Below are 15,905 nucleotides of genomic sequence, written 5' to 3' on the forward strand. Positions count from 1 at the left end.
GAGAGATGCCCATCCTCGGGTCACCACATCCTCGGCCACGTACTGATGACAATGGCCCTCCTCCGCTCTGCAGCGTGAGCAAGGGCAGGGGGCTGACGCCGCTGCTCCCACAATGCACCGGGCAGCCCGGCACCAGGCCCCAAGATGGCTGCGGGCGGCCTCCCCGAGCAGACAAAGAAGCCGGCGGCCGGGCCCGCGTGCCTGGTCACGGCCCGGCCTGCAGGCTGGGAGGATGCGGCAAGCAGGGCATTAGCACCGAGCATCTCGGATGCACGTCTCCCTCTTTCCTCCCCCTGCAGTGACCGTGCCCTGGGGATCCAGCAGCCTTTGTGAGATACAGACAAATGACTCCTCGCCACGCGGAGAGCTCCGCGGTGGAGGAAGCACCACCACCAGCAAAGGAAGCTTTTAATGTGAAACGCCCGAGATATCCACGGCACAGGCAATCACTCAAAGCAGCCTGCCCTGAATTACATATTTTCTGACTGCAAATTACTCTTAACAGCGTCTCTACCGTCACTTCAATTGACCTTCCTAACAAAAGGCCATTTATTAACTAGCTCTCAATGCTCCCCGGGCTGTGCGAAGCCTCCAGCCAGAAGGGATGGCACCACTGTGTCCGCGGCTTCCCGGGTCACAGGCCAGGCCTCTGCGAGGGGGAGAAGAGGCCATTAATGCCGGGCTGCAGAGCAGACCTGCCGCGGGGAGAGGAGCGTGGGGAGCAGGGTGTTTAAGGCCAACGTTAACCTGTCTTGCAAGATGCGATGCTGGGCTACAGCAGAAAACGCGAAGGCCTACTTGCAACAGCTGGTGTCATCCTCAGCACTCCCCGCCCAGCACCCACCTCTATCTCCAAATCCTAGCTGCACACAGAACACACTAACACACCTCCCCGCATCTGAACAGCACCCTGCAATTACCAAAAAGCTTTCTTGGGCTCCTTCTCAATCGATGCTCACACCAAACCTAGAAGGTGGCTGGGGCGTATTATCCCTATTTTAGAGGAGAAAAACGGAAGCCTGGAGTTCTCAGACACCACGAGCTGGCAGAGGGCAGAGCCCACCTCTGGCCCTCCTTCCCCAGTCTGCTCTGCCTTCCATACACTGTGCAGAGAGAGACGGACTTCCCATCCGATATCCCATCACGAAAGCACTTTGAACACCAATTATATTTTAAAATGCCAACGCTCTTCTTTCTCTAGCTGTAGCCCAGTAACTGAAGCAAGGGGGAGAAAAGTACAGAAAGATAGAAGTAACATGGGATTAATTTTCCCCACACCTCAGTTTCAAGATTCAACATTTCCCTCATAAATAATTTACAACAATAAAAATGAGCTAAGGCCACGTTTGTGTACGACGGAGGTAAATTTAGACCTAATGAGGGAGATCCGAGCCCTGCACAGGAGGGGACAGGTTGATGTAGAGCACGGTGTGAGTGTGATCCACGGCACACGGGGGCTCCATCACCAACTGGAAGTCACAGGGCCAACCGGGGTGGAGGTGCAACTGGGGAAACTTCTACCGTCCCAGCTGGGGCTGCAAGGAGGGCTTCCACAGAAAAAGCCAAAAGTTGATGCAGTATTTTAGAGGCCAAGATAACAGATGTTGAGATTTCTGAGAACTACAGGATTGAGCCAACCTAAAGCTAAGTCGGTTCTCAGTAAACGCCAGGTAAGGAATGAAGGTGGCGGCAGCACCTGGGAGTCACATCCGCCCTCGGGCACGGAGAGAGTCCGTTGGCGACACTGACCTTGATCTAGTCCTCCTAGCTTGACCTCGCGGGTCATTTGGTCCCTATCCCAACCTCTACCCCGAGTGTGCAGCCAGCCTCACTCAGATCACTGCCAAGGATGGGGGCTACAGAGCCTCGCTCTGGACAGGCGTGCCCGTGTCTGCCCCAAGAGGATTTCTCTGCAAAGTGGGGAGACAGAGAATGAGTGTGTGTGAGTGTGTGTGAGTGTGTGTGAGTGTGTGTGTGTGCGCGCTGTACATACTGGGACTAGAGGGACTGCATGGGGTCAGTTAGGGTGCGGTGTGATCTCCAGGCCAGCAGGATTTTTTCCATGCTGTGCTCAATGAGTTCTATCCAATAACACTGGGTAAGGGAACAGCTTCCTGCGTGAGCCTGCAATGCTGCAAACAGTGCCAGGGGGAGGCCCCGGCTCCCAGCACTCTGCAGCACCTCACCAGTGCTGTCATCCCAGGTTCACAGAGAAATGAACTTTAACTATAAAGCCCCTTCATACAGACAGCACACGGCTCCCTTGTAGCTGATCAAAGAACTACTACAACAGTGTGCTTAATCCCTGTAAGTCAGCAGTGCTGGGCTTAACTGATGCTGAACATTGTTTCAGAATCAAAGGCGTGCCTCCCGGCCCCAGTCTGGGAGAAAACTAAGCTACTGTATCACAGTTGAAAACTCAGGGGAACTTTGATATCATCTCTGTTTAATTTCCCCGGCCCTGTGAGCCTGGGGTTTATCTCGTTTTATCAGCTCCTGTACTGAAATCAAAACCCAACTAGCAGAGCTCAGACCTCTCTCCTCCACGGAGGCCCTTCCAGCAGCAGGGTGGGGTGCAGGCCGAGGAGTTTAAAGCACTTTGCGCGGGGGTGAGGCAACAACTGCCGGGGGGCAGGGGGTGCCGCCTTCAAAGGAGGCGCAGCAGGGACCCCGGGCGAGGAAGGAAGGCCGACTCAGAAGCGGAGCCCCCGCTGCCCACCAGGGCTGAAGGCGGGACTCGCACACAACTTTTGAGGAGAGTAATTTCAAAGTATTGCGGGGGGAGCAGGTTAAATTGGGCTACTGTAGTTGAAATGACAAAACCAGTGAGTTAATTAAGTCCCTACAGAAGGATGAACTTGTGATCAGATTGTTTGAAATCCAAAATCAAGGGCACAAAAGACAAACTGTCTGCCCACATCTAGCAGCTTGTGGGGCTGAGGAAAAGCAGTGGATAAATATTTCACTCCCTGTGGGAAACGGCCGAAGAGCAGGGCCTCCACTGAGAACGGCCGTCCCCCAGTAAAAGCTCCAGTGCTGGCCGTCGTGGGGCAGCTCTCTGCCTGTTTCCCAGCAGCAGCAGTGGTACCAGTGGGCTGCGGGGAGCCCATGCCCTCCTCTGTTGCTCCATAATTCCTGGCACCTTCCTGCTAACAAATCTTAAGCAGGGGACAGAGGACAGGGGAGGCCAGCCTTCACCAATGCACCCACAACACACACAAATACACAAACTGGGCCACCTCAGGCAGCCCTGGTGCAGAGCCCTACCTCCTAAGGAGACTGCAGGCTGAAGCCAGAGTCCCTGCGGCAACCAGGCAAATGGCCAGCCGGCTCTGGGGGCTGCCCATGGGGGACACAGGCTGAGAGGTGTCCACTACGGAACCTCAGGATAGCATCCTGGCGCCACCTGTACTTGGGCCTGGACCACTTATCTAGTGACCAGTCAGAAACCAAATCGTTCTGACAAATGCTGTTGAGTACGACCTGGTGGCAACAGGCCACAGGCTGCTGGAAGGCTGCTAAGGTACTGGGGAACTAAAGCAAATATTTTCCTAAGCTCCCCTAGATCACAAAGAACTTTCCAGCTAGGGAACTAACAACGGCAAGCACTTCCTTTTTCTCCAGTGAAGGTCTGTTACTTCTAATAGGAGAATCGGGTGTACAAATGCATCCATTCCACCAGACCTCTGTTTAGACTGATATTAACCATTTGATTACCAAACAGATTTTCCATAAACTCTGTGAGGCGGGCCTGCGGTTTGGGCTGCTGCAGCCCGTACAGTGCAGTGCTAGATCCTGGAGTTCTCTCTCCCCAGATAAACCAGGATCAAGTTCTACAGCACTGCCGTGGCCAAAGGCCTGCCCCCTACAGGCCTGAATGTGAAAAACCAGGGAGCCTGGTGCTGGGGAGGAGGGGGCGTTCTCCAGTACACTGTGAGCCCCACCGCAACCTGCAACTTGCTCACAATCACTGCAAATGAAGGTCGTCCCCACCCACTTCCATCAGGTCTAGTGTCATACTGTCCCCTGGAGAGAAGCAAGAAGGACACTGACAGAAGGCAGATGCCCTACAAATGAACCCAGGAGGTCCCAAGAGCAACATTCTCTTGATATTCGGTGACATAAAACGGTCACAGCCTTGGCTTGATGGCCACAGTGTCCAGAGGAAAAATGTCACCTCAACGCTAGGCAAATGGGCTCCCAGGCCAGAATCATCAGAACACCTGGCTTCAGGCCAGCAGACACCTCCCATCACCACCACCCGCTCTGTGACTTGCACATGGGTCTTCAGAGTTTCTTTGGTCATATAATCATTCTGTGTGCTGATGACTTCCAAATTACCTCCATGGCCCGGACTTTTCTCCTGAGACTCAGACGAGTGTATCTAGTACCCTGCTGGCTATTGTCACCCACGTGTCCCATTAATACCTCAAACCTGGCTGACCTTGCCATCCTCCCACCTGAAGCATCTCCCACGGTCCTGGTACCTAACAGGACCTGCTGCGTAACAGTCAGCCCACAAACGTTTACGGAGAGCCCTTGTGCTGAGCATGAAACAATGGTGAAGATGGAAACCCCAACATTCTGGATGAGGAGATCTCAGACTCTAGCACGCATGAGGCATCTGAAGAATTCGTTAAAACAGAGTCTTAAACCCACTCCCAGAGATACCGATTCAACAGGTCTAGGATGGGGCCTGAGAAGCTGTATTTCTTTTCTTTTTTATAAATTTATTTTATTTTATTCATTTTTATTTTTGGCTGTGTTGGGTCTTCGTTGCTGTGCACAGGCTTTCTATAGTTGCAGGGAGTGGGGGGATACTCTTTGTTGCGGTGTGCAGTCTTTTCATTGTGGTGGCTTCTCTTGTTCCGGACCACAGGCTCTAGGCGCATGGGCTTCAGTAGTTGTGGCGCTCAGGCTCAGTAGTTGTGGCACACGGGCTTAGTTGCTCCACGGCATGTGGGATCTTCCTGGACCAGGGATCGAACCCGTGTCCCCTGCATTGGCAGGCGGATTCTTAACCACTGCACCACCAGGGAAGTCCCAGAAGCTGCATTTCTAACAAGATCCAGGTGATGCTGACACAGCAGATCCATAGTCCAAACTTTGACTACAAGGCAGTAGGTACTCATTAGATGTTTGATGAAGGAAGGAAAGGAGGGAGGGAGGAAGGAACCTGAAGGTCATCATCCATGGGGAACAGCCTCAGAGTAAGTCCCCCAGTCTTTCCCTCCCCAACACAGGTTGCCCAGGAGCACCCAGTTCCTCCCCTATGGCACCCATCCCACCATTCAAAATCTGGGTCACATCTCCCGTTCACCCCAAACCTTCCCCACTGCCCAGCCAGACAGGTGCTGTCACTAAGAATCCTGATGTTGTCCCAGGACATGGCCTTGGCACATACATGTGCACACGTGCACGCATGCACATACACACTTACACACAGTCTTGCCTCTCAGAAGGCTATAATACTTTCCCTAGCAGAACATCAGTTGTGCAAAGGTATATGTCCACCACAGTGCCTAGCCCACAATGAGAACTCAATAAATGGATTACGGATAGATGGATGGATGGACGGGAGGATGGATGAATGAAGTTCCTGTCCTCCTCTCAAAATCGCCAATGTTTCATCGGATTAAGGAGGGCATGTAAAGCAGCAGAGGCAATGGTGAGAGTGCCACGCTGGGGTCACTGATGCTCCATGCAGGACAAACACCACGATCCCAGGGCTGGGCCATCTGCCGAGGAAGGGAGGTGGGACTGTGGCACTCCAGGGGGTTCCAGAAGTGGGTGTGACTCAGCTGGAGCAGGCTGGATGAGGGCCTGGCAGGAGGCTGCACGACGACTCCCCTAAGGAGTCTGTAAAAACTACAGCTGCCTGTTCCAACCCCCAGGTTCTGTTCTAAGTGACCTGGGCTGGGTCAGAGACTGGAGAATGCAGAGCCAAGGTGCAGTGCCACTGTGCTGGGTGACACAGTGACGAATAAGTCATGGGTACCACCTGCAGGGCTCACGGGCTGCAGGAAATGTCCTGAAAGAAAGGGACCACAAATGAGGCGATGCTCCCTTTTGCTGGGCAGTCAGGGAGCTGGCCTTCCTGAACGATGGAGGGTGCACAGTACTGCAAGGAGTGCAGGCAGAAGACACGGCACCAACAGTGGCGTGAACAGTCCCGGACTGTCTGGGGAACTGTAAGCAGCAGATGGGCTCTGAAACAAGCTTATGAAACGCTTAAACAAACCAATAAACAAAACTGTTAAAAACCTGTCTGCACGTCTCTGCTACTTCTCAAGTCTAAGTAATGATGTGGATCTACAGGAAGGAGCGCCCCAGTGGTCAGAAGGAAGAGATTCCCAAGTCTTGCGTTCCTATTTCCTCTCCTGTAAATGACTGCTTCTCAAGCCAAGGCCACTTCCTGCAGACCCTATAGGGCCTCTTCATGCTATGGGCTCAGGGAAGGATTGGGAGGTAAAGCAGAGGAATGGAAAGGGTCCAGACTTGGGACTCAGAGGGACCAGGGCTTGAGTCGCAGCTCTGACACAGCTGTGTGACCCCAAGCAACTCAACTGAATTGGGCCTAAGTTTCTACGCCCCTCAAATTGGAATCATGGACGATAATATTTTCTTTACAGGGTTTCAATGTGTATAAAGAACTTGCAGAACTTCCATCAAAAGACACAATCAACAGAGTGAAAAGCCATCCAAAAGAATGGGAGAAAATATTTGCAAATCATATATCTGATAAGAGGTTAAAATCCAAATCTATTAAGAACTCCTACAACTTAGCAATAACAAAAAGCAAATGACTCGATGAAAAAATGGGGAAAGGACTTGAAAAAGGACATTTCTCCAAAGCTGATATACAAATGGCCAACAAGCATCTGAAAAGATGTTCAACATCATTACTCATTAGGGAAATGCAAACCAAAACCACAGTGAGATACCATCTCATACCCGCTAGGATGGCTGCTACCAAAACCCAGACAATTAGTGTTGGTGAGGATGTGGAAAAATCGGAAACCTGGTGCACTGTTGGTGGGAATGGAAATGCAGCAGCTGTGGAAAACAGTGTGGTGATTCCTCAAAATATGAAAAATAGAATTACTATATGATCTGGCAACTCCACTTCTGGATATATACCCAAAAGAATTGAATACAGGGTCTCAAAGAGATATTTGTACCTACATGTTCACAGCAGCATTATTTGCCATAGCCAAAAGGTGGAAGCAACCCAAGTGTCCACAGACAGATAAATGGATAAGCAAAGTGTGGTCTATACATACAATGTAGTATTATTCAGTCTTAAAAAAGGAAGGAAATTCTGACACATGTTGCAGTGTGGGTGAACCTTGAAGACATTATGCTAAGTGACATAAGGCAGTCACAAAGAGACAGATACTCACAAATATGATTCCATTTATATGAGGTACTTGGAGTAGTCAAATTCCTAGAAAGGAGAATGGTGGCTGCCAGAGGCTGGGGAGGGGGAAACAGGAGTTTTATGAGTACAGTTGACCTTTGAACAACGAAGGGGTTAGGAGTGCCAAACCTTCCAGCAGTCGAAAATCCGAATACACCTTAGAGTTGGCCCTCCAAATTCGGAGCTCCTCTGTATCTGTGGTTCTGCATCTGGGGATTCAACTGACCGCGGATGGTATAGTACTGCAGTAGTTACTATGGAAACAATTCCATGTATAAGTGGACCTGCACAGTTCATACCCATGTTGTTCAAGGGTCAACTGTATAGAGTTTCAGTTTTGCAAGACGAAAAAGTTCTGGAGATTCGTTGTACAACAGAAGGAAGGTACTTAATGCCACTGATGTATACATTTTAAAACAATTAGGATGGTAAATTTTATTTTGTGTGTTTCACAATATTTTTAAAAAGCATCTATAATTGGGGTTCTCAAATTTCAGTAAGCATCAGTACAACCCAAGATTCTTGTTAAACATGCAGATTCTGGGGCCCCTTCCCCAGATATTCTGATTCAAGATCTGGGTTTGAGGCCCTGGGTTCTGCATTTTAATAAACATCCTAAGGGTTCTTAGTTCATTAAGAATTCACTTATGTCTCTCTCCTAAAGGATATTCTTTTGAACATTTTGCTGTGCTGATCAGTATCTGTTTGGAAAAAAAAAAAAAGTGTGTGTGTGGTGTGTATGTGTGTGTGTGTGGATGTGTGTGTGTGTAGAACGATCCCGTGTTGATCCTAGCCACAGGCCCAGCAAGAGGGCCCTCCAGTCTTCAGGGGAGTATGAGCTGCAAAGCTCTAGTATGTGACCCCTGGGCTCTAGGCCCACGGGCCTCTCACAATTCAACCTAGACAAGCTCTGCATCCCACCAGAAGTGTGTCAAGTAAACCAACGCTTGCCCACAGGATGTCCCCAACAAGAAGGCAACGTCAAGCACACCCTGCCTCCCAAGCAGCTGGGGAGAAGAGATGTGAGGTAGGCAACCCCGCCGCAAACAGTGCCGACAACTCAGGGAAACCACAATTCCCAAGGGCGGCCCAGCGAGCACGAGGCCAAGGAGAGCCAGTGGGGTCAGTGCAACGCTGGTCAGGGAGGGCCTCAGAGAGAGCGAGAACAGCCTGGGGAGAGGCAGCTCATTCAAAGAACCCAGGCCTCCCCTCCCACAAGCCAACGCGCAAACGAGACTGCTCACTCAACCACAGCCAACTAAATACAGTGTTCTCAGCCCACCACATCCAACCATGTAGTCATCTGTTATCTTCACCACCATAACAGCACCTTTGACATTTCCCACTCTTGACTCCAACACCATCATGACTTTCCAGTGCGGCAAGCATGTCGTTCTTTGAGCACGAGGCACAGAGCAGTTCCAACCTGCTACAGCAGAGGGGCCGGGGACACTCGGATTCTGATGCCCCACAAGCAAATCCGCTGTGAAACTGATAGAGATGAACCTTCAGCGCTCACTGCCCCCTTGCAAGGCCCTGAGAGGGGATCACAATGTGTTCACACGGTTGTATGGTTTTGTAAAGCACCAAGATATCCTTGTACACAAACAAGATATTCTTGCATTGTTTTTCTTATAGTCCTCCCCCACCACAACAAACCGTCAAAATAGCAGACCCACAAAACCAGGGTCTGACGTTAGATCCCACTTACATTTAGTGAGGACCCGCCAACGCCCTCCACAGCGTCACACACATTCATACACATTAGCCCATTCAGCCTTACGGGGTAGCTTTTATTCTTAGGCCCCTTTAACAAATGAGGAAATGGGGATTCAGAAAGGTCCCATGAGGTTCCATGACTTGCCTAGGGTCTCCTGGGTTCCAGGAGGTAAACTGACGTTCTAAGCCCAGCGTTCTTTCTACTCTACCATCCCTTCCTAGTGGCCCTAAATAATAACCACAAACAGAAGACGCACTCTAAAAAAAACTGAAGCTACTCTTCTGATTAACCAGTTAACAAACCCTTAATAATAACCACTAATTTTTAATTTTTTTAATTTTATTTTTTTAACCACGCCATGCAGCACGCAGGATCTTAGTTCGCCAACCAGGGATCAAACCTGTGCCCCCTGCAGTGGAAGCGCAGAGTCTTAACAAGTGGACCGCCAGGGAAGTCCCAATAACCACTAATTTCTATTAACTACTTGCCCTGTGGCATGAATGCAGCTGAGCACTTCTCTTATAATAGTTCATTTACTTCTTACTGTAATTCTATGAGATAGATATTATCATTAGCCTCACTCTACAGATGAGGACACTGAGGCTCAGAAAAGTTCACTCATTTCCCTAAGAACACACAGTAAGTAGGAAAGCCAAGGCTTCAGCTGAGGCCTAATTATAAAGTCCTTGCATTTAATCATGGTGCACTGCTCCAGCTGAAAGTGGGGAAGAGCCCACCAGCGGGAAGGAGGCAGGGCAGGGAAACGCCTTCAGCATAAACCAGGAGCGCGGGCCTAAAAGCTAAAAGGAAGGAATGAAAAATGTGGATGAAAGAAGATGATCCTAAGCTCAAATGAACCAGTAATAGCTATGTCAAATGCTGCACATGGGTCTTGGTGCCCAGGTCCCAGAAGAGGCCCCATTTAAATATTCTATGCATGGCACAATATCTTGAAATACCTGGTTCAATTTCCCACAAGCAAGAAAGGTGTCACCTGTCTCCTGTACTAATCTTCTGAGCACACTGCGTTTTTGAGTTAGTCTAGGCTTCCACACAGCTTATCTCCTAACTTTTCTAAGGCTTTTCTGGTGCAGCTGATAAGATTTTCTTGCCCTGTTAAAATGAGATGAGATCCAGCCAGCTGTCGAGAAATGTACAATGAGATTATACTGAGAAGGCATCACGGAGACAAAGGCCCCTAAAGAGACTCTGGCCTGCTGTCTGCTTTGTGGCAGAAAACTGAGCGGGGGCTGGTTCGTGGGTGGGGGCTGGGAGCAGAGAAGGAGCAACAGCCATTTGCCTTTTGCCCTCCTGTGGCCTTCCCCTGTGCCCTGCTGAAGAGGCTGCAGAGGGGCAGGGAATGCAAGAGTCATTTTTAATGGCCGGAAAGGCTGATGATTCAGGAAGAGTTGTGTGTTGGTAACAAAGAGGACGAAGATGCTCAAGGGTCTGCCTTCCTCACCCGGCCCCTGCCCCTGAGCCTCACTTGCGCTGGAGTCCCCGTGGGGTGACCATCAACAGGCGCACCATCCTTCGAGGATGAGTACTCTGGGTCTTGGGTGCCCCAGCCGGCACCTCACCTTGCACACAGGTGCCCTGGAGTTTGGGTGTCCTCTCTGCTCTGCCCAGGTCACAGATGAGGCCGCACCCTAGATCATGCCGAGGCTCAGGTGCAGTCGGCTCGGCACCCACGTGACCACAGAGAGTGGCCCCCCGGGCCCGGCCAGTGAAACCACTGTCCGGGTCTGTGCAGGTGGCCGCCGTGCCCCGGCACAGGTGGGCCGCTTCCCCTCTCACTTGGGCGGACATGGCTCTCGAGAGCCCTCACCAGCCCCGGCCCAGGGGACGCTGCTCGCACCCTGGTCCCCGAGCTCCCTCCGGCTCCGCCAAGCCGCAAGGCCAAGCCGGGGACGGGAAGCCGCGGCGCGCGCACGGCCGAGCAGAGGCCGCCGGGCCTGTCCCCGCGGCCGGCCGGGCACACAGCCCGCAGGCCTCGGTGCGGCCCGGCTCCGCCCGCCCGCCCGTCCACCCGCCCCTCGGCCCGGGGCCTGCGCCGGCCGGCCCGCCCGCCCGCCCGCCCACGGAGGCAGCAGGGGCGGCTCGGCGGAGCCTCCGCGGCGCCCGGCCCTACCGGCCTCACTTAACTGTTCCCCGCTGGGGCGGCGGTGGCGGCGGCTGCGGCGGCGGCGGGTCCCGGCTCCGTCTCACGCAGAAGCAGCTTCTCATCGCCCGGGCGGCGCGGAAGGGGCCGGGCCCGGGGCCCAGGCGGCGGGGCCGGCGCCGCAGGTCGAGCGCGAGCCTCACCGGGGAGCGGCAGCGGCAGGGGCGGGGCGCGGCCTGGCGGCGGCGGCGGCGGCAGCAGCAACAACAGCGGCGGCTCCTTCCGCGGGCCGCGGCGGCGGGCCGGGGCCTCCCGGCTCTGGCGCTGGCTCCGTGGGAGGCGCCGGGCGCCCGAGGCTGGCTCGGGCGGGAGGAGGGAGCGGGAGCCCTCGCGTCCGGAGCCCGCGCCGCCGCCTGGCCGGCACCCCGCCTCCCCACGGCCCGGCCCGTTAGCCCCGGGCAGGACCCCGGCACCTCCGACCTGACCTCTACGAGTACGCAGGCGGCCCCCGCCCCAGCCCAGACCCACGGGAGCCCCGGGCCTGTCGGAGCCTGGGCCCCAATTGCTCCCTCCCCCAAGTTGGCCTCTTCCAGGGACCCGCAGCCTCCTCAGCTCTCCTAGGCCTCATTATACCCTAGACTAATCCTTCAGCACAGCCTTAGATCCCTAGAAGCCCCCAGGCCACACACACACCACCCGCCCCCCCTCAATTGCAGGGACACCCAGCCCTACTGAACCCCAAGCCAATCCTTCAGCTCATTACAGTTCAGGAGACCCACTGGTCCAGCTGACCCCACATAAGCTTTGCTTGTCCCTAGACCCCACTGCTAATACCAGGCCTCTCAAACTGACCCCGATCTCCCGGCAATTCTCTGCCTCCCCCTTATGCTGGGCAAATGATCTACCCACAGAGGTCTATAGCAAGCACTATTGAGGGCTGGCCTCCAGGAAGCATCTAGAAGAAGTTTAAGCAGACCTATCGCCCTACAGTACTTGGGAAAAGGTACAAGCCAGAGGATAAAATGGAACTGGATGAGGACAGGGGTCCAGAGCTTGGCCCTCAGCGACAGTGGCTACTATGAAAGGTGGGAGTCAACTCTGCACCCTTAACCAAAAATGCCCTATGCAGCCCCAACAAGGCACCCCGGAGCAGTAGCCAGCACGCTATTTGTTAGAGCTGAGGACCCTGCAGGACTGATCAGCATCACTTCACTAATGCCTCAAGTCTAATTTTCACACATTCTAGGCTTTTCTAAAATAGCTGTTTGATCCTCAAGAAAAGGGTGCCAGGAAGAATTGGCTGTTGGGAAAGAATGTCCTGTGGGGAAGCCTTGTTAGTGTGTGCATTCCAGAGCATCTGTATCACTCAGAAATGCCACTACTTCAGATGGTTTTACAGGCAAGTTCTATCAAACCATTAAGGGACAGATAATCCTTATGTTATTTAAACTGTTACACAGAAAAAAAAAGTTTTCCATTTCACTTCCGAAGTTTAGCATAACTCTGATAACAAAACTGACAGAGATAACACCAAAATAGAGAATTACAGATCAGTTATAGAACTCTAGTCTCCAGAGAATTTAATGTGTTTTTTGAAAAAGAGGTTCTGCAGTCAAATAACTTGAGAAAGTGCTAGTGCTGCATGCCATTTCTGGTCTATCTTTTGGAGAATCACAATAAGCATTATTAAGGTCTCTGTGAAGTCCAAGAGTAAAGAAACCTGATTAACCTGGCATTTCCCAAACTCATCTGAGCCAGGACCACCTGTTCAAAGTTCACCAATTAATCTCTAACATGTGAATCATTACTCTTACAGACCAATCTGCTTAACTATATAGCAGTTGCAAAATTTTAGCAATTTGAATCCAACTTGCTGTAAAACAAGTCAAAATCCACCATAATCAAGCAAGATTTATTCCAAAAGTACAAGGATGATTCAACATTAGGGAGTATGTAAATTCATTTCATTATTAAAGAAAAATAAATCAATAGGATATTATCAATAGGAGAAATACTTTTAAAATATTTGATAAATTGAACACTAATACCTTACAATTTTCTTTAAAAACTCTTAATGAACTAGGAAGAAAACTTAAGTTTCTTAACATGACGAAGTTTATTTATCAGAAGCCATCCACAAACATATTTAATGGTAAGACACTAAGGGTATTCTCATGTAAGTCAGAAACAAAACAAGAATGCCTATTATAATTGCTACAAACTAAAGCCAATGCAACAAGATAAGAAAAATAAATAAGAAATACAAATAATGGAAAGGAAGAGACAAAATTGTCATTTGTTCATGATGTAAATGCATGCCTAAAAATAAAAATTTAAGGGAATCAACTAAAAAGCTTAGAGACTTTGGTAAAGTGGCTAGTTATAAGATAAAAATGAAAATCAATGGCTTTCCTAAATGTTAAGGGAAAAGACTTTTTTCCATATAGAGGGACTTCCATTAGAAGAAGACTCGTGGCCTTTCTCCACCCTAGAGGACAATGAATGGTTTATCTCACTAGTGAGCTTGGGAGAAGGAACTAGACAAGAACAGATGCTCTGAGTTCTCTTTTTTGGCTTTTGCTTACTGCAGGGAGCAAATATTTTCATGTGCTCTCCACCAGGTGGTAAGTGGACCTGTTTCCGGGATAAAGATACTATAGTCCAGCACTACCTGCTTTTATGGAGGTAAATCTATCCAGTTCAGGGAGAAATACAGCAAGCCTACGTGCTTACAGATCGAAAGCTACATTTTTCCAGTCAACTTTATCAGTAATGAAGTTAGTATTTTTATCTCCTATGTCTCTTTTCTGTACCCCTGCCTCAGTTTCTTCCAAATTCAGAAGAGGAAGAGAAGTATTACTTAGAAGATTCCCTAATTACAACACTAAATATCTGTTATTTCCATTTAGAAAGTATGACTTTTTAAAAAGATTATATTCCATTAGCAATGAATACTATAAAATACCTAGGCATAAACTTAACAAGAAATGTCAAGGCCCATAGGAAAAAAACTATAAAACCTTACAGAAGGACATAAAAAAATAAGTCCTTAGTAAAGAAAAAACATAACAAATCCCTGGGTAGGAAGTCTCAATATTGCAAAGATGTCTTATCTCCCCAACTCAACTTATAAATTTAGTGGAATCCAAATCAAAGAACAAATATAATTTGGGGGTGGGGTGCAATGGAACATGATAAAATTATTTTAAAACTTATCCCGGGCCTCCCTGGTGGCGCAGTGGTTGAGAGTCCGCCTGCCGATGCAGGGGATGCGGGTTCGTGCCCCGGTCTGGGAGGATCCCATGTGCCGCGGAGCGGCTGGGCCCGTGAGCCGTGGCCGCTGGGCCTGCGCGTCCGGAGCCTGTGCTCTGCAGCGGGAGAGGCCACAACGGTGAGAGGCCCACATACCGCAAAAAGAAAAAAAAAAAAAAAAAAAAAAAAAAAACTTATCCCAATAAATAAATACAGGAAAATATCCAAGAAATTTTTTAAACTGAATAATAATATTAAATTATTATTATAAGAACATTATTAACAGTAATGATGAATATACAATGTAAAGTAAGTTTTATATTATAGTGTAATATCTATTAGAGCAGTAATAATATTGTTCTAACATATTAATATATAATGTAAAACTTCAGTAAATAAAATTGTGGGCCACTAGTATAAGTTCCCTGTTTATAAATGCTTTGTTTCTATCCACTGACCTATTTGAGTATTTCTAATATCCCACTCCAAACCATATTATCTTGCCTAGACCACTTCAATAAATCCCTTACTGATCTGGCTTTGCCTCCATCCAAACAACGGAAGATAGCAACAAGAGTGGTCATCAAATAACAATAACAATAATAATAAAATGTAGCAAGTCACTCCCTTGCTCAAAGCCCTCCAGTGACTTTCCATAAGATAAATAAAATTCAAATGCTCCAACATGACCTACAAGATCTTGTCTTGTCTAGACCTTGCCTGCCCCTCCATCCACTTCTCAGCTGTTTCAGCCACACTTGTTTCCTTTTAGACCCTTAAACATCAAAGCTCTTTCTTCCCTGGGGGATTTCACCCAGCGCACGCCTCCTCTCCATCTTTACAGGACCTGGGTTCTTCTCATCCTTAAACTCTGACCTTAAGTGTCACCTCCTTGGAGGCCTTCACTGGTCATCTATTTAAGTACCTCCTCAGTGTTTACAAACCATATCAGTTCATTTCCTGCTCGTCACTCATCACAATTTGTAACTATGTACTATTTGTTTACCTGTTCAACTGTCAGTCTCCCCACCAGACTAAAAGCTCCACCAAGGTATCTGTTCATCAAGCATAACTGTGCCACATATACTAGGCCCTCAATAAACATTTGTTTAATAGATAGATGTGTCAACATTTAATATGTGCATATCCTTTGTCCATGTCTAATAGTTATCCAAAATAAACAATCAGGCAAGTGCACACAGATGTATGTTCAAGGATAATTATTTCAGCATTGCTTATAATGAGAAAATACTGAATACATCCTAAATGTCTAGCAATACAAGATTAACTTGTTAAAAAAGTTGTACTGACACAGAAATACACCATGGTATTTTGTTAAGTAAAAAAAGCAGTTTATAGAACAGAATGCATTTATTCTATGAGCCCATTAATTTTATATGTATTTGTGATTA

The 15,905-nt window shown here is 49.4% G+C and overlaps 1 protein-coding gene across 1 annotated transcript in view; it reads right to left on the reverse strand.

Moving 5' to 3' along the window:
* Positions 1–15,329, reverse strand: part of MVB12B (multivesicular body subunit 12B) — a 194,288-nt gene extending 178,959 nt beyond the window's left edge. The window contains 3 exon segments of the mRNA XM_060100447.1: positions 11,286–11,805; positions 11,807–11,858; positions 15,308–15,329. Of these exon segments, the coding sequence (XP_059956430.1) occupies positions 11,286–11,805; positions 11,807–11,858; positions 15,308–15,329 (594 nt within the window).
* Positions 15,330–15,905: the final 576 nt, after the last annotated feature.

Source organism: Mesoplodon densirostris, chromosome 6 (genome assembly GCF_025265405.1).
Source record: "Mesoplodon densirostris isolate mMesDen1 chromosome 6, mMesDen1 primary haplotype, whole genome shotgun sequence".
Classification (NCBI taxonomy): Eukaryota; Metazoa; Chordata; class Mammalia; order Artiodactyla; family Ziphiidae; genus Mesoplodon; species Mesoplodon densirostris.